A 22165-nucleotide genomic window follows, 5' to 3' on the forward strand; every position below is an offset into this window, starting at 1 on the left:
ACACTTGGGGAATGAGGAGTAGCTTACTGGGATGGTGTTGGGGGATGATTAGAGGGGTGACCTTGACTGGAGGGGCAGGTCATGGAGGCCTCGGAGGATTGGGCTTTGTCATGGGACAGCCTTGGAAGGGTTTTCCTGATGTAAATGATGATGACAATAGCTTACGGTGTTTGGACACTAACTTTGTGCTAAGTGTGTCACAGGAATTATCTCATTTAATCCTTATAAAAGCCCTAGAGATGGTCCTGCTTACCATTGTTCCCAGTTTACAGATGAGGAAACAGAGGGCTTTAGTCTTAGTAGCTGACCTGAGGAGTAAAGGGAAGTGGAGAGAGCATTGGATCTGCAGACAAGAGACTGAGGTCCAAGTCCCACCTGAGTGATCTCAGTTACTCATCCTCACTGAGCCTCAGTTTTCTCATCTGTAAAATGGGGTAAGAATACACATCTCACCCAGATGTTCTGAGGATCAATGAAATTTAAGGATGCGAAAATAACTTGGCTCAGCCCTGGCACGGAGCAGTGTTCTATCCAGTGGCAGATCCTGGGGCTTGGAGAGCCTGTGTTCCCCATTATCTCTGTCACTACCCCTATATTCTTAGCTAGGGACAGATGATGCTCTCTCACTTTCAGTGGTATGCAGGGCATTTTGCTGATGTAGCCCCAGAACAAGTACCCTGTCCACCCTCACCCCCCCCCTTTTGTAACCCATAGTCATGCCTATCACCTCCTATGGAGAAAATTCTGGCGCCACTACTGCCCTCAGCAAGCTTCCATTGCATCAGAAACAATTTCTTAAAGCTGCAAGTTAGCATGGTCTGAATTTGGTTGGTCTCTGCTTTATGGATTGCTTTAAGAATTAGCCATGGCAGCCATCTGAGAAGACCAACCCCAAGCTCCCTGGACTCACCTGACCCTAGCTGGGAATGCCCCAGGTCACACCAGTTCAATGTTCCCAACCTCCCTGGCTCTAGACTCCTGTGGCAGATGACCCACCAAGACCTGGCTCTGTCCCTGTCTTCATTGGGGGAGGCAGGGCTATGAGCATGGTGGGTGCCAGAGTCCAGAAGCAGCAAACTGGCTGGAAGTCAGCCTCCGTGGAGCACTGCCAGCCAGACCGGGAGAAGACCTCAGAGCCTGGGGTAAGGGTGGGGCACGGGAGTTATTTTCACGATTTCAAAAAGATTAAGGGTGAATGCAGCCCAGTGAAGAAAAAAAGATTTCTCCTGTCTCTGACTTTCTCCTAGAAGCCCCCCCCAAGGACCCCCTCTCCTCACATGTCCATTCTTAAAGTAAGTATTAGCAAAGAGAATGGGATCTCCTGGGTAGGTTTGGCCATCATTTAGGGGTAGAATGAATATTGGGGGGTGTCCCCTACAAAGACTGCACAAACAACCAAAATGGAAAAATAGGTTAATGCTCATTTAATACTATTTAGTTGACAAAATCCCGGTGGCTTTTGGAGGAGAAAATGGTTAGAAACAACTGACGCAGCCTCCTTAGTTTATTGATGGGGCATGTGAGGCCCAGAGAGGGAGAGGAACCTGTCTGGGCTCACACAGCAAGTAAGGGCAGAGCTGGGGCTAGAACCCAGGTCTGCTGGCTCCCAACCCTTTTCCCACTGGGCCCTGCCACTGCCCTGCCATGCTGAGGAGCAACTGTGAGGATAAAGGAGGCTGTGTCAGGGCTCTGGCTTGGGCTGGGCTCTGCAGGGAAATGGGACTCTGAGAAAGGCCAGAGACTGACCCAGTAGCTCCAGCCTCCTTTCCTGGGCTCTGGAGCCACCAGCTGGGGCTGCATCCCAAAGGCCATGATGCCAGAAGGAATTATGGAGATTCCTGTTTGTTTTTATTTTCTTTCTTCCCAGGGAGCATCTGCAGACATAAGGTACATGACGATTTTTAAAGAAACAAACCAGAACCCTCCAAGAAAAATGCAAAGCCCCTGAATCTGCTGTGCTCTGAAGAAAACGCAATGGGTTTATGATCTTTTAAGACACACAGGAGACAGCTTTCTCTTGACAGATGGGAATCTGAGGCTATTTTGCTTCCTCCCTCTTTGCGTGACCAGACCCGATTGTGTAAAGCCTTTAGCTTCAAAGCCAGGTTGTGAATAACATTGGTTTAACCTGAAATTTAAAGCCAGCATTTCTCTGCTCCCCGAGATGGAGCTTCCTGCCCCTTGCTCCCCTGAAGCTAGCTTCCAGAATGTTAATTCTACGAGCCATGGTTGACTAAGCCCAGCACTGGGTCTATTACATATTATTTGATTTGGAGTAGAAAAAAAGATTTAAAGATACCATGCCCCCTGTATACCTTTGTACTTTTGCCCATGTCTGTCCATATATTTAAACATACCATTCACATTGTGAGTTCAGATTTTTCTCCCTGGAATACAATGGGTCCGAATGCTTCTGGAGCCTGTCTCCAAGATCACATTCTCCATTGAAGTGAGGCAGCACCTTTGTGGATGAGAAACGCTATGGAAGCGTCCATTGGAGGCCTGGAGCTTCAGACCTGTCCTTGTGCAGGGTGTGATTTTCTGGTGTTCACTTTTGTAGCCATCTCTTTGCATGTAATCTGTTTCACTCATGCTCACCCACTGTCTGCCGTACCCAGAGATGGGTCAGCCATGTCCCTGGCCTTTGAGAACCATGAGCCTTTTTGTCAGAATATTTGTCTTGGTTGACACTTGCACCTTTACTAGTCTGATTATTTTTCAGTTAACATTTGCCTCTTCCACTGGATGTAACTCCACGAGGACAGGGCTGGGCCAGCTCATCACTCTGTGCCCAGCGTTAGCCCAGCGCCTGCTCTCTAAGGTTCGTTGAGAGAAGAATGAACCAATGAATGAATGAATGGGTCAAATGGAAGGACTGTGACTTTTACAGGCCAGACCTGCGGAGTGAAGGTGGTATTACTAATTTGTTTATTCCACAGATGTTCTCTGTGGAGGAGACAGAGATGAATTAATTGTGGTGTTTCTCCCCAAGGTAGCTGATAGTGCTATGTGAGAGTGAAGGGCCCAGGGGCTTGACTTCTAAGATGAGGGAGAAAGTGGTCAGATGGAGCAGTGACTGAGGCATGAAGGAAGACACCCTGGAGGAGGCGGCATGTGTGCGCATGATTAGTGTTCGTCCTGGCAACAGGGCCCACGCCAATGAGGAGTGATTTACCTTCCATATGGGCTCTGTGGATCACCTGTGGCCGACAGGCTGACTCTGGGCATCACCTCCAAATGTGCACACATGTAAAATTCATCTTGCCAGTTCCTAGTCTTTCCAGACCTGGGGAGCAGGGCTTAGAAAGCACAGCCTGATCTACAGGAACTAGCATTTCAGGCCCTGGGACTGAGAAATGTGGAGGGCGATTGCCTCCCCAGCCCCCTTCCGTGGCCCCCCTCCCCCCAGCGAGGCTCAGATGACCTCCGTGGCTATTGTGGCCTCTGTGGCTGCCTGACAGGACCCCCGCCTGCCTCTCCAGAGTCTCCTGGGGTCTCTTCTTCCCACTCCCTCTGTCCCTTTCATCTCCTCTGCCTGGCACACCCCCTCCATCCCATCCCCCACTTTGCCCTGCTGACATCTTGTCCTCTGCTCTCAGTTCGAGCATGACTCCGCTTTGGGCGACTTCCCTGACTCCTCCCCGTGAGGTCATTACACATGGCCATTTGAATATATTTCTAGGCACTTTTCCTACTTATCACAGTTTGTAATCATATCTGTTTGTGTGAGCACTTGACTAAAGTGGGCTGCCCTTTCTAGTTTGCAAAGAGGGGCCTGTCTTGGTCATCGGTGTATCCTCTGTTTTGTGTTTGGTTTTTTAAAAATATTACCTGGTGCAGAGTAAACTCTTTATCAATATCTGTTAAATGAATGAATAAATGATCGTATATTTAGGAGTGCCCCAGGCCTTCTTAAGGAAATGACAGACTTTCTGTGCAAAGTGGCCGGTAGACTTCACCTCCTTCCTGAGGAGAGAAAGCAGGTGCAGGTGCTGGCAGGCGGGAGCAGTCAGAGGGGTCAGGATTGGGCCGAATGCCTGGAGAGGTGCCTCTTCCCAGCTCACAGTCCTCCATTCCGAGTCTCTGGGTCACCAAGACAGCCTGGACACTCTCCCGGGCTCCACCCATGGTCCTGTGGCTGACTGTCGGAAGGCCAGAGTGGGACGCGGTGAGCCTTCCTTCTGGGAGACTCAGAGCAGGCCCCAGCGCGGCTGCCTGTGCTGAAGAATGCGCGGTGTCCTGGGGGGGCGCTGGTCCTCCAAGGACCCCCAGTGCATGCACTTGAGTCAGCATGTGCCCTGAGCCTTAACTCTGTGCCAGGGTCTCCCTGGTGACCGGACAGTGACCTTGCCCACAGGAGCCCTCAGCCAAGCCATCTCCTCAGAGCTTCCTCAGTGGAGGTACAGCTCTGCCTTTCCAGAGCTCTGAGCTGTGCACAGAGCCCAGCCTGTGAAGCCCATGGGAGAGGATATCAGCGTGAGGACCGGCTGGCTGCCAGGGAGAGGCCTCCTCCAGGGGCAGAGATGTGGAGTGTCTGAGGGGGCAGCCTGAGTGGGAGGGAAGAGGTGGGCACTGCCCAAGGGGGCTCAGCAGGGAGAAGCCTTGGCAGGAGACGTCAGGAGCTGGCAGATAGGAAGGAGCCTTTAATAGGGTCTGGCTGGTAGGATGGCGGCTGGGGACTATAAGTGAAGTTGGTGACCAGGGAAAAGTCTCCTAAAGTGGACGTGGTCTCTCTGACAGGGAGAGACTCAGTGGGAGCACTGGGGACCCAGGCCAAGGTCAAGCTTTGGCAAGAGTGACTGGGGCCAGGATAAGTGGCCAGAGCAATAGCCGAGGAGGAGCCAGCTGAGCCTCCTTCCCGTGTGTGTGTGTGTGTGTGTGTGTGTGTGTGTGTGTGTGTGTGTGTGTGTGTGTGTGTGTGTGTGTGTGTGTGTGTGTGTGTGTGTGTGTGTGTGTGTGTGTGTGTGTGTGTGTGTGTGTGTGTGTGTGTGTGTGTACCTGTGCACGCATGGGCTACTTGGTGGATGCCAGCCAATGGGAGAACACTGCTGGGCAGACACAGGCTGGGCCATGAGCTCCCACATCCTGCTAGTCTTGGTGCCCTTGTGGGAATGATCCCCATGGATATAGGCCGTGACGAAAGAGGGGTCTCTGAGGATGATGTCCCGTGGGCAGGAGCAGGGACCTGTCTCGTGGAAGGCCAGTGTCACAGGCTTCCAGGGGAGGGCCTCAGGCTTTAGACCGGGGGACATCAATCAGAGAGACCTGCTCCCTCCTTGGCCCACACATTGGGGTGTCTGGTCATTCAGTCTACAGCCAAGCTTAGGTATCCTCTTGGGTCAAAATTGATCTGGGATCCATTTTCTCAGGGGCGTCCCAAGCCACCTCTAAAGGCCCTTCCTGTCGAGGATGCTGAGGTGCTCTGAGCTTTCAGCCGCCACAGGGGACTCTGAAAGGCCAGCACTCATGTGAATACCCAAAGCTGGTGTCTTTGTTCAAATGTCAGAGCCTGTATTGCAGTTGTCCTGGGTAGGACAGTTGGGGAAACACCAACCTGGGGCAGTGTCTCAGGGACACAATATCCCGCTGCTTCAAGCTCCTTGGTTCAACTTCCTTCCTCACATGGGTGGGGTTTTGACATGATGGATTAAGCCTAGGGTGGCAGTGGACTGGCAGGGTGGGGGGTGGAAGGGGGATTGGGCAAGGCCTTGGGTAAGGGCACCTGCCGGGGAGAGATCTGACACACGCTGGTTTCCCACGGGGGCTTCCCAATGGCAAAGGCAGGCCTCACCTCCGGGCCTGGCTTCCAGCAGTGTCTCTGGGCAGCCCAGCACGAGCAACTCGGTCCCAGAGGGCCCTGGGGAATGATGGCCCTGCAGGCCATTTCCTCACTGGACTCTTTCATCCTCCTTGTTTTCTCTCATTTTGAATGGTTCAAGCCCAAAGCTCACGAAAGATATTTCAACCGTTTAATTTTTAATTGATAATTCGTAGTATTTTCTTTGAAATGTAGGCATCATCACAGTGAAGAGCTAACAATACAGAACCCATAGAGAACTTAATCCTGTGCTTTCTTAGTAATTTACATTTTGTTGAATAGGCAATACATTTAAAGTTCTGTAACGAAACAAAACAAAACAAGCATGCTTTGAAAAGTCTCCCTCCCCTTTGCCTCCATCCATTTAGCTCCTACCTCCCTGAATGGGTAACCACTCTAAATGTTTCTCGTGCTGCCTTCCAGAGCCATATATGTGTGTGTGTGTGTGTGTGTGTGTGTGTGTGTGTGTGTGTATATACACACACACACACACACAATGTGTGTAAAGTCTTATTTTCTTCCTTTTTTACACAAAACGTTGTATATATATTTTTTGATATATTTATTTATTTTATTTACTTATTTTTGGCTGTGTTGGGTCTTCATTGCTGCGCGCGGGCTACTCTTTGTTGCGGTGCATGGCCTTCTCATTGCCATGGCTTCTCTTGTTGCGGAGCACGGGCTCTAGGGCGCACGGGCTTCAGTAGTTGCAGCACACAGGCTCAGTAGTTGTGGCTCGCAGACTCTAGAGCACAGGCTCAGTAGTTGTGGCACATGAGCTTAGTTGCTCCGCGGCATGTGGGATCTTCCGGGACCAGGGCTCGAACCCATGTCCCCTGCATTGGCAGGCGGATTCTTAACCACTGCACCACCAGGGAAGCCCAAAACGTTGTATATTATACATGCTGTGCTGCATCTTGTTTATTTATTTTTCATTTAACGATGAATCTTGAAGATCTTTCCATATCAATTCACAGATGGAATCCTCTTTCCTTTTTGTTGCCATACAGTATTCTACTGTGTGAGCATACCATAACTTATTTAACCAGCTCCTACAAATAAACTCTTGGGTTGTTTCCAGTCTTTTGCTACTAGAACCTTGCATATATATTACTTCCCATATGTGTAAGTCTAACTGTAAAACAATTTCCCAGAGGTACAATTGCTCTGTCAAAGGGAACTTGCATTTGTGATCTTGATAGATTTTATCAAATGGTCCATCACGGGTGTGTGACCGGTAGACTCCCATCAGAATTGTGTGAGAGCATCTGTTTCCTTGCAGCCTTCCTAACACAGTGTTTTGTTGGCTGGTCACATGATGTGGTGGCAGTTGTCCTGGGGAAGGGCGTCAGCTCTGGGACCAAACTATACCTCCAAGGGGATCTTCAGAGCAGGAGAGGCAGTAGCACCTGGTGGTTAAGCCTCTGAGTCAACCCAGGCTCCAGTCCTCAGGCAAATCAGTTAATCTCTCTAGGCCTCAACTTTCTTATCTGAAAAATGGGGGAAATAATGCCATCTACATAGGGTTCATTGTGAGAATTAGATACAATGACACATGCTTCATGCAGGGCCCGGCCTGTGACCGTGGGAAGCTGGCTCTGGCCTAACCAGCAGGGCAACCTTGGCCAAAGACCCCCGCGTCTGAGCCCCTGTTTGTTTCCTCTCTCATCAGGGGCGGGGCTGGGCTCGTGGGTCTCTCAGGCCCTCTTCCCAATCCAGGGTCTGACATGTCTTCCCCAGCAGCTTGCGTGACCTGCACTCACCCCTGCTCTCTCATGCTCATCAAAGGTATTCAGGAGTCTCCTGTGCCGAACGGTCACTCGCTGACAGGCAGAGATTTCCTCCGGAAGCAGATGCGGGGAGACCTGTTCACGCAGCAGCAGCTGGAGGTGCTGGACCGCGTGTTTGAGAGGCAGCACTACTCGGACATCTTCACCACTGCAGAGCCCATCAAGCCCGAGCAGGTATGCCCCCAACTCGCTGCCTCCACACCTGCCACCCTCACGCAGGCCTGGGTGACCCACCCAAAGGCATTCAGTGGGGGGTGGGTGAGAGTGCCAGCTTCTACTCAGAGCCGGGTTTCTCGTTCTCCGCCACACCTGGCCAGTGGCAGCATCCCACGAGGTCTGGAGCGTGTGTCTGGGGCTTCTTCAATTGCTTGCCCTGGTGCCTCCTCTCTCTGGCCGGCGGGGGGTTGTGCCGTGTCTGGCTGCTCTGCCAACTGCTGTGGGGTGGTGTCTTTTCCCAGGGCTCTTTGCACAGGGTGGTGTAATGATCTTCTGGGCCATTTGAGGTGGTCTTGGGTCATTATCCTGTCAGTCAGGGTGCAGGTGGAAATATGTAAGCACCGTCTGGCCATAAACCAGGTTATGATGACACTGGTGTGTCCCCTACTGTCAGCCTTCTCGTCACGTTGTCCTGTCATGCTTTTAGAACTGAATCCAAGAGTCTGGAAATAAGGAAGTGTCTCATTGGACAAACTCGCAGCTGGGTCATTTGCAAGAGAGGGAAGGAAGCAGGATGATCCCTTGCTGAGCTGCTCCCTGCTCTAACCTGGGCCGAGAAGCAGTCACTGCCTGTGGCTGCAGAGATGACATCAGAAAGGCTCTGCCCAGTGAGAGGCTCTTGGGGCCTGGATAAGGTCCCCCCAGTACCAGATTCGATTCAGGAGACTGTTTCCTGATGCCCCGTCTGTGACAGGCTTTGGGCTGTATACCTCGCAGGCACGGGCGGCTCAGACTTGGCTCCTGCCTGCCGAGAGCTCCCACCTGGTGGGTGGGTCACAGAGGCCTGTGAGTAGTAACTTTCCCCAGCACTTGCTGGCTGGTCCTGGTGGGGAGGACTGGCCTGCTGAGCTTCCTCTACAGGCTAATTAGATGATGCTTCTGAAGTTTTCCCAAAGAGCCACTCAAAACAGTATAGGCTGCAGCACAGGCTCCTGTGGAGAGAATAGGTACTGGAGGGGACCTTGGACGGGGAGGAGTGAGCAAGGCCTCAGGGACCACCATCCTATGATAGTCTGGCTGTCTCTGTGCAGTTCCTATGAGGGCTCTCACAGACCATCTAGCTACTTTGTTTTCAGATGGGGAAACTGAGGCCCAGAGAGGTAAAGAGACTTGTCTAAGGCCACCCAGCAAGTCATGTATTCACTTAACAAACACTGATGAGTGTTTATTATGTGCAAGGCACGGAGCCAGTCACTAGGTACATGAGTGAACAAGACAGGCTTGGACCTGCCCTCAGGGAGCCTACAGACGTGTAGAAGAATCACAATAAAGAAGGATTACTCAAAGGGTCACGGATTACAGATGTACTAGGCACTGAGGAGGGGATGTCTGAGGTGCTCTAAAGGTATAAAGCAGATGCTGAGCCAGCCTGGAGGCCACAATGGCTTATGCTGAGCCCCGAAGGGATGCGGTGGGGAGAACGTGCCTGGCAGAGGGAATAGCGAGTGCAAAGATCCTGAGGTCAGGGGGAATGTGGCAGGAGTGAGGAATGGAAAGAAAGTGCGGCTGGGCTTCAGGGAATGGGCTGGGGAGGGTGGGAGGAGATTTTGGGGAGCTGGGCCTGGTCTCGTAGACTGTGCTCAGGATTTCAGTCTTTCTCCTGCAAGTTGAGTGACACCTCCTCTGGGAATGACATAGTCATATGTGCTGGTAAGAGCTGATCTCACACGCTCTAGTTCCTGGGCTTCAGGGAGTCTGTTTCCATCACAGGCAGCCTCTCCCACTCAGAGCCCTTCGGAGAGATGGCCGAAGCCACATTCCATCTGACCCAGGAGGAGAAAGAAAAGAAACTCAACCCGGAACCTTCCTTGGATGAGGCCTACATTTCCCTCCAGAATCTGGGAGAAAAGTTACCTGCAAACCTTTGACAATATTACAGAATTTTAGAGCCAGCAGGGACTAAAGAAGCAAGCTATCAACCCCCTCATTTTCTAGAGGTCCAGAGAAAGGATAGGGTTTGTTTCAGGTCACCCAGCAAGCGAGGGCCATACCTCTGCACAAAACCTCTGGCATTTCTATTAAGCCCTTATTTACTTAATTCAGACATCAGGTGTTAGGGATTGGGTTTCCGTGTGTTTCATGTGATTCTCATGGAAACTCAGAGTCTAATCATAGTTCATCCAGCGTGGAAGGCCCTGGAAGCCTGGGCAGACTATAGGGCTTCGTATGTGACAGGAGTCCATCCAGGTATCCATTCACTCACTTGCTCAGATGCTCAGATGCTCATTTATCCCGCGTATTTCTTACATGCTGGCTGTGAGCCTGGCACGGTGCCGGCACCCAGGGCAGGGAGGGCAGTATGAATCAGGCATCAGCTCAGCCTCCAGCCACACAGGTGCAGTGTGACATGGATTCAGAAGCTGCAAGGTGAGGGAGAAGGTTCTATGGACCCTGATGAATGGAGATGTTGCCTCTGCTGGGAGCACAGGGAGAAGTCATGCAGGAGGCGACACTAGGGGACAGGTCATTAGGCCCATGTAGAGATGAGCCTCAGGGGAGGAGACCTGAATCACAAACTCTGTTTCTAGCAGTGTGGCCATGCAGTGTCCTTCAGAATGACGCGGACACGCCGAGGGCCTGTCTGACCGTGTGGGTTCTGAGGCAGGGCCTGCCGATAGGATAATGACTGACTCAGTGCTTTCTGGTTAATCAGCTTCACCTCCCCGTAATGGGGTGTAATGAGGAGAGATGGGAGGTGAGGCCACGGGGCTGCCGGGTACACACGCAGGCACTGGACTATGAATGACATACCCTTGCTCCCCACTCCCAGTCACTTTGGACGAATGTCGGCCGAGCAAGGGGCCACAGGCTGGTAAGGGATGCGTCAAGGGTACGGGTTCCTTGAGCCCCTCGTGCCCGCTGGCGGCCTTGCTTTGTGAGCCCAGAGTGCATGGCGGCGGTGCCAGGAAGGGGCCCAGAGCTCTGTCTGCTGATACTGACCTCTCTTCCATTTGTGAACATCTGGTCTCCAAGGTCTAGTGGCAGTTTGTGGGGAAGAAAGATCGTGTGCCGGCCTTGGAGGTGGGGGAGTTTGACTTGAGACCGGCTTCTGCCCGGCGGGGCAAGTCACTTTTTCTCTGGACCTCCGTTGCCATATCTGGGACAGTAGTAATTGTGGTGGTGACAACAGCAGCACAGCAATAGCCTAACAATAGCGGCAGTGATCCTGTACAGTTTTCTAAGGTCTTTCACATCCATCCTCTCATCGGACTCTCCATGTAAATGCCTGCTACACAGGTTAAGCAAGATTTGTGAGCTCCATTTTACAGATTGGGACATTTTTTCCCAGACTGTTCACCCCATTTTCAGGCCCAAAGGGGACTCGTCGAGGATGCAGAGCTGGAATCTGACCTCAAGATCTTTTGTCCATCTTGTGCAAGATGGTTACATGGGCCTCCATGTCCCCAAACAATTCTAGGGGCCAGTTTTCTGACTGGCCAGCTTTCAGAACTGGCCTTTTGCAGCTAGAGTCCGCTGGTCATTGTAGAACCCTCAGATTCTTGCCATAGGCTTGGGTGGTCAAGTCCTCCTTAATCACCCACCCCTAACTGCCCAAGGGAAGAACATTCCTCTTCAGGGCCAGGCTGGAGTCCCACCTGTCACTTCCACGAGCTCAGAGCCCACCCTCACCTGGCTGCTTTTCCTGCCGAGATCTGCCCTGGGTGGGTGGGCCCAGGCTTCTCCCTTTTTAAAATAAATTTATTTATTTATTGGCTACGTTGGGTCTTCATTGCTGTGCTCAGGCTTTTTCTAGTTGTGGCGAGTGGGGGCTACTCTTCGTTGCTGTGTGCGGGCTTCTTACTGCGGTGGCTTCTCTTGTTGCGGAGCACGGGCTCTAGGCTCATGGGCTTCAGTAGTTGTGACACGCAGGCTCAGTAGTTGTGGCTCGCAGGTTCTAGAGTGCAGGCTCAGTAGTTGTGGCGCACGGGCTTAGTTGCTTTGCGGCATGTGAGATCTTCCCGGACCAGGGCTTGAACCCGTGTCCCCTGCATTGGCAGGCGGATTCTTAACCACTGCGCCACCAGGGAAGTCCCAGCCTTCTCCCTTTCATGTGGGAACTTAGTAAACCCTTGTCCCTGGGTGGAAGGGGTTAATATATACACACTCCTGGGGCAATGAAACACTTCCTTTTCAAAATGGTTATTGAAAAAGCAATTCTGTTTTCCCTACATGTGGAGTGAGTAAAAATCACCTTGGAGGAGAAGAAAAAAAAAAAAAAAGGAAACAACGGTGGGTGGTATGTGTGCGTGTGTTTCGAACAGTGGCATCTGTTTCAGTAAAAGTCGCATTGACGCTGTGGTGGGTGCTGAGCTCCTGGCAGGAGCTGGTCCCTCCTCTGGCCACCAGGAAGGCCGCCGCCAAGCACAGCCTGCCGTATTTACTCTCGGCAGACTATTAACCAACACTAGGCTATTAATCTGGCTTTTGAGCCTTCACTAAAGCCCATAAAAGCTCACAGTTGTCAAATGGAGTTCATTTTAATTTCCTTTCAATCACAGTAAATTATTCAGGTGATAAATCAGCTGGAGCAGCCTCCTGGCTGTAATAGAAACCCTAATTCCTGGCTAATTATCCAGCCCATTGCTGCCAACAGATCAATACGGACGCAAAATGGAACAGGCCCAGGGCCCTCCCTCCCATCAGGCCAGAGACAGAAAGACAGCTGGGGAAGGGGGACGTGCTGCTGACCTCCCAGGAAGTTCAAAGGTCATGGAAGGTTAAACTGGGAGAAGTCCTGTCCCTTGTCTAACAGAGAAGTCACCAGAAATGCCTCCTGCTCTCATAAGCTGCTTTGCCCTCTGAACGGTGGCATTTCTCCAGGCTGGTGGGCCTGGGGCTGAGCATTGCCTACTCTTGTGGGTGTCCTCCTCCTGGGAAGGGGCTGGTTTGTGTTTCTGAGCATGATTGAGCTTGGTCATCAGAGACGGCTTGAACCCTCTCTGAGTCAGAAAAAGGGCTGGGGACTGTGGGGAAAAAGATGAGGTGGTAGACATGCTTTCCTTCTTCAGGGAGCTCCAGGAGAGAGGCTAGGGAGAGAAGGGAGCGAGGAGACAGGTGTGCCAGGCTAAGAATGGGGGAAGGCTTCCTGGAGGAGGTGTCATTCGTGCTGTGCCTTGAGGGATGGGCAGAATCCAGCTCTGTGGAGAAGGTAGAGTTGGTTGGAGAGGGCATTCTAGGCAGAAGGAGCGGCACGGATGAAGGCGTGGAGGAGTGCAAGTACAGCAGGGAACTGCAGGCTGGTCTAGGTGGTTGGAATATGGGCTGGGTGAAAGAAAGTCAGAGACAGAGGGGCTGGAGAAGCAGGAGGACCCTAAACCCCAGAGGGCTGGAATGTGGAGGTGAGGAGGTTTGGCTTTGCTTTGGGGGCAGTTGCCCTGAAGGGCCCCGAGTCTGTAGCCTGGACTAGTCTGCTCTCCTGGAAGCAACCTTCAGTGGGGCTCCTGCCTCTTGTCCTGTCCCTGCTGCACTGTTGGCTTTCTCTTCCTGAAGCTCATCCTCACATACTAGCCCCTCGTGGTTTCCCACTGCTCAAAACCTCAATCCCAGCTCTTCATCTCCCGCATGACCCTTCACCACTCCCACAGCCCTCTGCTTGCCTACAAGATGCTCTTTCTGAAGCCGGGCCTAACCCCTCACTACTCCACATGGGCTGGGCTCCTCCTGTCCGAGGGGGCCACAGACGATGGGCTGGCGTGTGCATGTGTGTGCGTGCGTGCCTGTGTGTATGCGTGGGCACGGGAACCCCAGGGATGGCTCTGAGCATGCAGGGTGGCAGGGACTGCGGTTATTATTACTTTCTTGATGTTGTTGTTCTCACTCCAAACTCCTGCTCACAGTTTCTCCAAATGGAACATTCTTTCAGTCTGTTTCTAAATCTATGCAGTCCAGCCCCAGCAGGAGTCCTGCCTGCCCTGGGAGGCCCTCATTGACCCACTTAGCCTGCACTGACTTACCTCTTGTCTGAGTTCATAAACGCACTGTGTTCTAATCATTACTGTAGTAATTGTTGTAGCGACTGTGTATTCATTTCTTACCATGGGCCTGGCTCTGTTCTGAGGAGAACACTTCTAGCCCCATCTCATTCCAAAGTCACAGAGCTCCTATTATCCCCACTGTGCAGACAGGACAGCTGAGGCTTGGTGAGATCAGTGCAATGACTCAGCCACAGGGCACAGTGAGTGTGGAGCCAAGTCGGAAGCCAGGTCCAGAGTCCAGGCTGGTAGCCACTGGGTTACCCCCAGTTGTAGCACAATCAGGCTGTCCACTGATTCTTCTGGGTGGGCAGTGTCCTACAGATACACCCTGAGGATCCAGTCGGCTCACCCTGGGAGCTGTGCATGAATTAGGAAGTGCTGGGTCTGCCCGCAAACCAAGGTGGTCTCTGGAGGTATGAACCAAAGTCGGGACAGTGACTGTCCCCTTCTACTCTGTGCTAGCTGTGCTCCTCTCTCCCTGCCCTTCCCCTCGTAGGGCTGTGCTCAGGGCCAGGCTCCTCCACTGCAGACAAAATAGAGTTTGCTCAGAAGAGGTGATTAAAAATCTTACCTAGGGGCTTCCCTGGTGGCGCAGTGGTTGAGAGTCCGCCTGCCGATGTAGGGGACACGGGTTCGTGCCACAGTCCGGGAGGATCCCACGTGCCGCGGAATGGCTGGGCCCGTGAGCCATGGCCGCTGAGCCTGTGCGTCCGGAGCCTGTGCTCCACAACAGGAGAGGCCACAACAGTGAGAGGCCCGTGTACCACAAAAAAAAAAAAAAAATGTTGGAGGGATGACTGGAGAAATTAGGGCTGTTTGGTATGAAGAAGGGAAGGCTTGGGGGTGTGAGCAGGGAAGGAAACAAGCTAAGAGAACTTTCTAATAGCCCAAGCTTTCTCACAGTGGAGTGGGCTTCCTTGGGAAGTAGTGAGCTTCCCGTCACTGGAGGAATATAAGGAGAATCTATCCTTTTTCATATATGCTGTATTAAAAGTTTAAGAATCCACAGAGATGGAAGATTGGGATGGATATATACACACTACTATATATAAAATAGATAACTAATAAGGACCTACTGTATAGCACAGGGAACTCTACTCAATACTATGTAATGACCTATATGGGAAAGAATCTAAAAAAAGAGTGGATATAAGTATATGTATAACTGAATCACTGTGCTGTACACATGAAACTAAAGCAACATTGTAAATCAACTATACCCCAATTAAAAAAAAAAAGAATCCACGGAGGGCTTGATTAGCTAAAAGTCAAGGTCCTTCCAACCTGAAAGAATGATTCTAAGGTAAGAAGAGTGAGAAGGTCCACTGGGAAGAGGGGAAGCAGTAGGAGAGGCAACAAAAGGAGAAGATCTTTTATGCTGCAGCATGGCAGGGACACTGAAGGGCGGCTTCCCCTCAGGGATCCTCACTAGGGTAGGCAGAGAGGCCTGGGTCACAGGGGCCATGGCTCTGAGCAGTGAAGGGCTGGAGGCTGCAAGGTCTTGGGAGGCCAATGATGAGTCCAGCTCCTCCAGTGCACAGAGCAGGGCTGGGGTTTCTGGTGAAGACACCAGGGCCAGAAGTCTGGATACCAGTGGCTGGTGCCAGCCTCAGGGCCCACACACAGTACCAGCATCCTCTGCCCAGGAGTTCACGGCCAGACGTCCCGGGAGTAGGGAGTGGAGCGGAGGATTAAACAGTGTCCTGCCAGCAGGTGCCACTGCCTGCAGGGGGGCTGGCAGAGTGTGAGGCATAATTGAAGGTAGAGGAATTACTAATTTAAAAACCCCGAGGGCTTCCCTGGTGGCGCAGTGGTTGAGAGTCCGCCTGCTGATGCAGGGGACACGGGTTCGTGCCCCGGTCCGGGAAGATCCCACATGCCGCGGAGCGGCTGGGCCCGTGAGCCATGGCTGCTGAGCCTGTGCGTCCGTAGCCTGTGCTCCGCAAAGGGAGAGGCCACAATAGTGAGAGGCCCGCGTACGGCGAAAAAAAAAACAACCCCCCCCCCGATAAACTTTCACATAGCCTTCTTGCTCCCAGCGACCCTAAGAGGTAGAGTGTATGCAGTATAATCTTCATGTGGCAGATGAGGAAACTGAGGCAGAGACAGATTAAAGTAACATGCCCCAAATGATGTACCTAGTAAGACTGCCACATTCCCTGCTTCCTGCCTTTTGTGGGTGTAGACAGTTCTCTGGAGTCAGCTCCCTGACCCCTGCAGGTGTAGACATCTGAGTGACTGATTTCATTCAGCAAATATTTATGGAGTACCTGCTCTGTGCCAAGTACTGCGCTAAGTGCTGAGGACACAGCAGCAACAAAGATGTGGTTCCTAGAATTTACCCAATAGCAATGGAGACAGATTCTTTTTTTTAATAAACTTATTTATTGGCTGCATTGGGTCCTCGTTGCTGCGTGCAGGCTTTCTCCAGTTGCGGTGAGCGGGGGCTACTCTTCCTTGCAGTGCGTGGGCTTCTCATTGCAGTGGCTTCTCTTGTTGCGGAGCACGGGCTCTAGGCACACGGGCTTCAGTAGTTGTGGTACGTGGGCTCAGTAGTTGTGGCTCGCGGGCTCTAGAGCGCAGGCTCAGTAGTTGTGGTGCACGGGCTTAGTTGCTCCGCGGCATGGGGGATCTTCCTGGACCAGGGCTTGAACCCATGTCCCTGCATTGGTACAGTTTATCATTACCAGTAATTACAGAACATGATGGGTGCTGTGAAGAGACAGAGCAGGGTGTGCTGAGAGTAAAGAGTGGGACCTCATTTAGATGGGAGGTCAGGAATGTCTATCTGAGGATGGCGCCTTTGAGCTCAAGATAGGGAAGGGTGGTGGGAACAGTGTCCCAGGCAGAAGGAACAGCCTGAATGAAGACCTGAGGCTGGAAAGTAACCAAAAGATGTCCCGTGGGTAAGCATGGTATGTGGTATGTGGTACAGTCAGGGAGGTGGTGGGGGACGGCTGTGAGGGGACTTGCGGACCAGGGCCAGGGGCTTGGGTTTTATCATGAAAGTAAGGAGAAGCCTCTGCAAGATTTTAATCCAGGGACTAGCAGGATCTAATCCAATATGGATTAGAAGATTATTCTGGCTGCTGTGAGGAGACTTGGAGTGTTGGTAGGCTATTGCCAAGGTGCAGACAATGTCACTGCATCCCTGGAAATCGTTGCCTGCCCTGTCTGGGGCTGACCTTCTCTCCAGTCCATGGCAGCGCCCATGAGAGGAGCTAGAGGAGGGTGGAGAGAGTGGTAGTGGCAGGAGAAGGGCAAGAATTCTCTACCCAGTTCTTCCCAGGATGAGAGGGGCTAGAATCCTGAACACTGAGATGCTTAAGCGAGATTTAACTTGGATATCATCTTGCCTTTGAAATGAGATAATGACAAGTCTTATGCTGGAATTCTTGCTTCCTAGATCTCTAGAGGTACTGGGTGCCTCTATACCAGCCATACTGTCCCTTATCCTTCTACTGTCATCATCTCAAAGTGACCCAAGGGTGAAAATTACATGGACTATGTGGGATCTCAGCTTTGCTCTGAGGATCTTGCCTGAAGAGGCCCAATTTTCTGCCCAAGAAAAATCATGCCTGTTTTGCAAGACTGGGGAATGTTTGAGGGAACACTGAGGAAGTTGCCATAGTGTAAAAGCATGGGATGGACCGCTGGGCTTTCATAATGGCTCTTGGGCTAGTCACTTCTCTCTGGGTCATGGTTTCTGCATTTGGGGTGGGGGATTAGCCTGTGTCATCCTTGAGACGCATTCTAGCTCTAACATTCTGTGAGAGCTAAAACAAATTGGGAATTCATCTCTTATTTTTTTTTTTATGGTTTTCATTAAAGTTTTTTTTTTAACATCTTTATGGGGTATAATTGCTTTACAATGGTGTGTTAGTTTCTGCTTTGTAACAAAGTGAATCAGTTATACATATATGTATGTTCCCTCATCTCTTATTTTTATTTTGACTTGTTCACATTTTTTTTTTCCTGTCTGTTCCACTCTTTTAGATGACAGGCAAATTCTGTATATGTGGGGTTTAAAGATTACAAGTGAATTGTCAAAGAGCTGCCGGCACCTTGCTGGGTTGTTCTTTCATTCATTTATTCATTCATTCATCCAAGAAACTTTTACAGATGTGCCATGTCAGTGACATTGACCACCTGTACTGTGCTGTGTGGCATTAAGTAACAGCAATAGATGTAGCCAAAGATACTATGTGAAAACTGATTTTTGGGTAGAGATATTTCCCCCTAAACAATGCTAACCAATACTTGTAATAAAGAAAGACAAAAACGCTAGCAGAATAGGTAATTCCAGTCCTACAGCTTATTTGTCTTGAGAGTGCACCACAAGTTTGGCTTAAGGAATTTGGCTATTCACAAAGCTCTTTAAAAAAATGCAAACATTGGGCTTCCCTGGTGGTGCAGTGGTTGAGAGTCCGCCTGCCGATGCTAGGGGACACGGGTTTGTGCCCCAGTCCAGGAAGATCCCACATGCCGCGGAGCGACTGGGCCCGTGAGCCATGGCCGCTGAGCCTGTGCATCTGGAGCCTGTGCTCCGCAAAGGGAGAGGCCACAACAGTGAGAGGCCCGTGTACAGCAAAAAAAAAAAAAAAAAGAGCAAACATTATTTTGTAAATTACAAAAACCAAAAAAACCTCCATAGAATTTTTCGTTCCGATAACAAGGTCTGACCTATCCCATCTTAAACAATAGAAATACTGGATCAAGTATAACAATGAAAAAAATATATATCTAAATACCTAAATACATATATATATATATGTCTTTGAGGTTTAAATAAAGAGAGCGAAATCCTCTGGTGCTGGAAATTTAGAAGGAACTCAGAGCCAGAATTCTATATGCATGAGCTAATGTCCCAGCGGCCCAGGATATTGTTCCTAGTGAACAGGGGCTGGAGTTTTGATGCTGGTGTTAAGACAGAAGATACACTCTTAGACCTATGTAATATGGGAGTTGAAACTGAAACTCTTGCTAAAAACTTGAAACCTGGAAGGACCATACTTTCCATGAAATGAACAGTAGGCTGAGGGAAGCAGCAAGGAAACTTGATTCTGTATGAGACTCAGGGGAGAACCAAAGTTTCCTATGACAAGTTGAAATCCAACTATGGCACATACAGGTGTTGCATCTCACTTTATATTACTCGCAAGAAACCCAAGAAGAGAAATTAATATAAAAACTGGGCTCATGTCAGTGAAATTCTTGAGATGCCGAGCAGAAGCACATGAAAAGTTCTCATCTGGATACTTTCACAGTCCATTACGTATGATGTGCCTACAGAGTTAATGTTAATTACTGAAGATGAGCTCACAATTAAAAAATTGCAAACCACAGAAGGGCAAGTCAGGAGACATAACCAGGAAAATTAGTACTCCAAGAACCTAAAATACCAGGCAATCTGAAAGAGACAATAAAATGACTAAAGAGATGAAAAAAGGACTAGAAACATTAAAAAAGAACAAAACAACATGAAAAAAGAATAAGCAGATTAGGAAAAGAACCAAATAAATTATCTAAAAATAAAAAATTTTGTCATCAAAGTTAAAAATTCAATTGATGGGTTAAATAACAGGGTAAGACACAGCTGAATAGAAAATTAGTGATTTGGGAGACAGAACTGAGGAATTTGTCAGGAATGCAGTATAGAAATCTAAAGAGTTGGGAAATATGAAAGAGAGGGTAAGAGATAAAACACTATTTCATGAGAAGGTCCAATATACATCTAATAGTTGCTCTGGAAAAGTAAATAGAAAAAACAGAGATGAGGCAACATTCGAAAAAATAACAGTTAAGGAACTTATAGAACTGTTGCAAGACACGTCATTAGATTGAGGAAGCATACTAAATCCCACACAAGTTGAATAACAATAAATGCACATCTAGGCAAAGCTATAGTAAAATTGAAGAACATCAAAGACAAAGAGAAAATTAAAAGCAACCAGAGAGAAAGTATAACTTTTAGATTGACAGGATACTTTTTAAAGCATCAATAGAAGTCAGAAGACAATAGAAAATGTCTTCAAATGTTAAGAGATAATAACAATTGATATATCCTCAGATAAATGATCATTTAATAACAAAGGAAAATAAAAACATTTTAAGACAAAGGAGAGTTTACCACTTACACACTCTTGCTGAGCTGCTAAACAATGTACTTCAGTAAGAAGGATATGAGAGACTTCCAGTTTTGGCTCTGATGTATAAAGAACTTGGGAGTCATCATTCCCATATTTGCAACAAGAAATAAAGCTGAGCAAACTGAACAACAACTATTCTCGACCCATCAGAGAATTAAGGTTGCAGGGCAAACAGCTACAGCAAAATCTGGAAAGACAGGAGAATACAGAGAGTTACAGCTAAGATCTGCCAGATTAACATAAAACCTCATACTAAAGGCCTATTTACCTCAGTTTCTGTACCCTGTCTGTACATGGTGTCCAGCTTTCAAAAAAAGTTAGGCAAGAAAAAAACACAGTCTGAAGAGACAAAGTAAGCATCAGAACCGGACTCAGCTATGACAGAGATTTGAGAATTATTAGACAGGGAATTTAAAATAACTATGATTGATATGTTTAGGGCTCTACTGGAAAAAGTAGACAGCATGGAAGAACAGATTGACACTGTAAACAGAGAGATGGAAACGCTAAGAAAGAATTAAAAAGATGCTAGAAATTTAAAAAAATACAGTGACAAAAATAAAGAAGCCCTTTGATGGGTTCATCCATAGATTGGACACAGTCAAGTAAGGAGTCAGTAAACTTGAAGACATTTCAAAAGAAACTTCCCAAAATGAAATACAAAAGAAAAAAAAAAAAGAGTGAAAAAGCAAAGGCAGGGATGGGATGAGTCAGGAGATTGGGATTGACACATATACACTAATATGTATAAAATAGATGACTAATTAGAACCTGCTGTATAGCACAGGGAATCTATGTAGTGCTCTGTGGTGACCTAAATGGGAAGGAAATCCAAAAAAGAGGAGATATATGTATACATATGGCTGATTCACTTCACTGTACAGTAGAAACTAACACAACATTGTAAAACAACTATACCCCAATAAAAATAAAAAAAGAAAAAGAAAAAGCAAAGGCACAAACCAAAAACCAGAACAGAACACAATCCAAGAATTATGGGATAATTTTGAGAGGAGTAACATGTGCATAATTGGAATATCAGAGGGAGAAAAGAGAATGAAGAAGAAATATTTCAAGTAGTAATGGCCAAGAACTTTCCAAAATTCAGTCAGATAATCAAACCACAGATGTGGGAAATTCAGAAAATGCCAAGCAGTAGGTGTAAATATCAAAATATTTAAACCTACACATATTGTTTTCAAACATCAGAAAACCTAAGACAGAGAAAAACCTTGAAAGAAGCTGGAGGGGGAAAAACACCTTACGTAAAGAAGAACAAGGATAAGAGTCACAGTGGATTTCATGTCAGAAACCATGTAAACAGGAAGAGAGTGGAGTGAAATATTTAAAGCACTGAAAGGAAAACCCCACCAACCTAGAACTCGATATCTTGGAAAACTGTACCCCCAAAATGAAGGAAAAATGAAGACTTTCTGTCAAACAGAAATGGAGTGAATTCATGACTAGCAGACCTATCTTGCAAGAAATGTTAAAAAAAATTTTTTTTAGGGAGAAGGAAAATGATATAGGTCAGAAATTCAGATCTACAAAAAATAAAAAGGAGGGGAGTCAGAGAAGGAATAAATGAAGATAAAAATTCTTTGATTTTTCTTATTTTTAATTGATCTAAAAGGAAACTGTTTAAAGTAAAAATGTAACAATGTATCCATATGGTTATTACATATGGATAAGTGAAATGAATGACAGTAATGTCACAAGGGACAGGAAGGGGGAATTGGGAATACTCTGTTAGAAGGTAACTGTCCTACAATTTAAGAAGTACAATGTTATTTGAAGGTGAATTTAGATTAATTATAAATGTACACTGAAAACTCTAGGGCAACCACTAAAACTATTTTTTTTGACTTAAAAATCTTTTTAAAATTGTGATAAAAAACACATAATGTAAAAATTACCCTCTTAACCATATTTAAGTGTATGGTTCAGTAGTGCTAAGTAGATAAAATGGAATCATATGGCATATTTAATTAAATCCAGAGAAAGAAAAAAAACAGGGAAAAAAGAAATAAAGAACAAGTTCAATAAATAGAAAACATTTACAAACATACTAGATATTAATCCAACTATATTAATAATTGCTTTCAATGTTAATGGTCTAAGTGTACCCATTAAAAGAGTGCATTAAAAAAAACAAACCACAAGATCCAACTGTATGTTGCCTATGAGAAGGATATGAAATACAGAAGGAAAGAATGG

General features: G+C 48.3%; 1 protein-coding gene across 1 annotated transcript in view; it reads left to right on the forward strand.

The window, feature by feature from the left end:
• The window catches only part of PAX5 (paired box 5), a 165816-nt gene that overhangs the window by 37327 nt on the left and 106324 nt on the right, over positions 1 to 22165 (forward strand). The window contains exon 4 of the mRNA XM_030884263.3: positions 7607 to 7782. Coding sequence (XP_030740123.2) covers positions 7607 to 7782 — 176 coding nt within the window. The remainder of the gene's footprint in view (positions 1 to 7606; positions 7783 to 22165) is intronic.

This window comes from Globicephala melas, chromosome 6, assembly GCF_963455315.2.
Source record: "Globicephala melas chromosome 6, mGloMel1.2, whole genome shotgun sequence".
Classification (NCBI taxonomy): Eukaryota; Metazoa; Chordata; class Mammalia; order Artiodactyla; family Delphinidae; genus Globicephala; species Globicephala melas.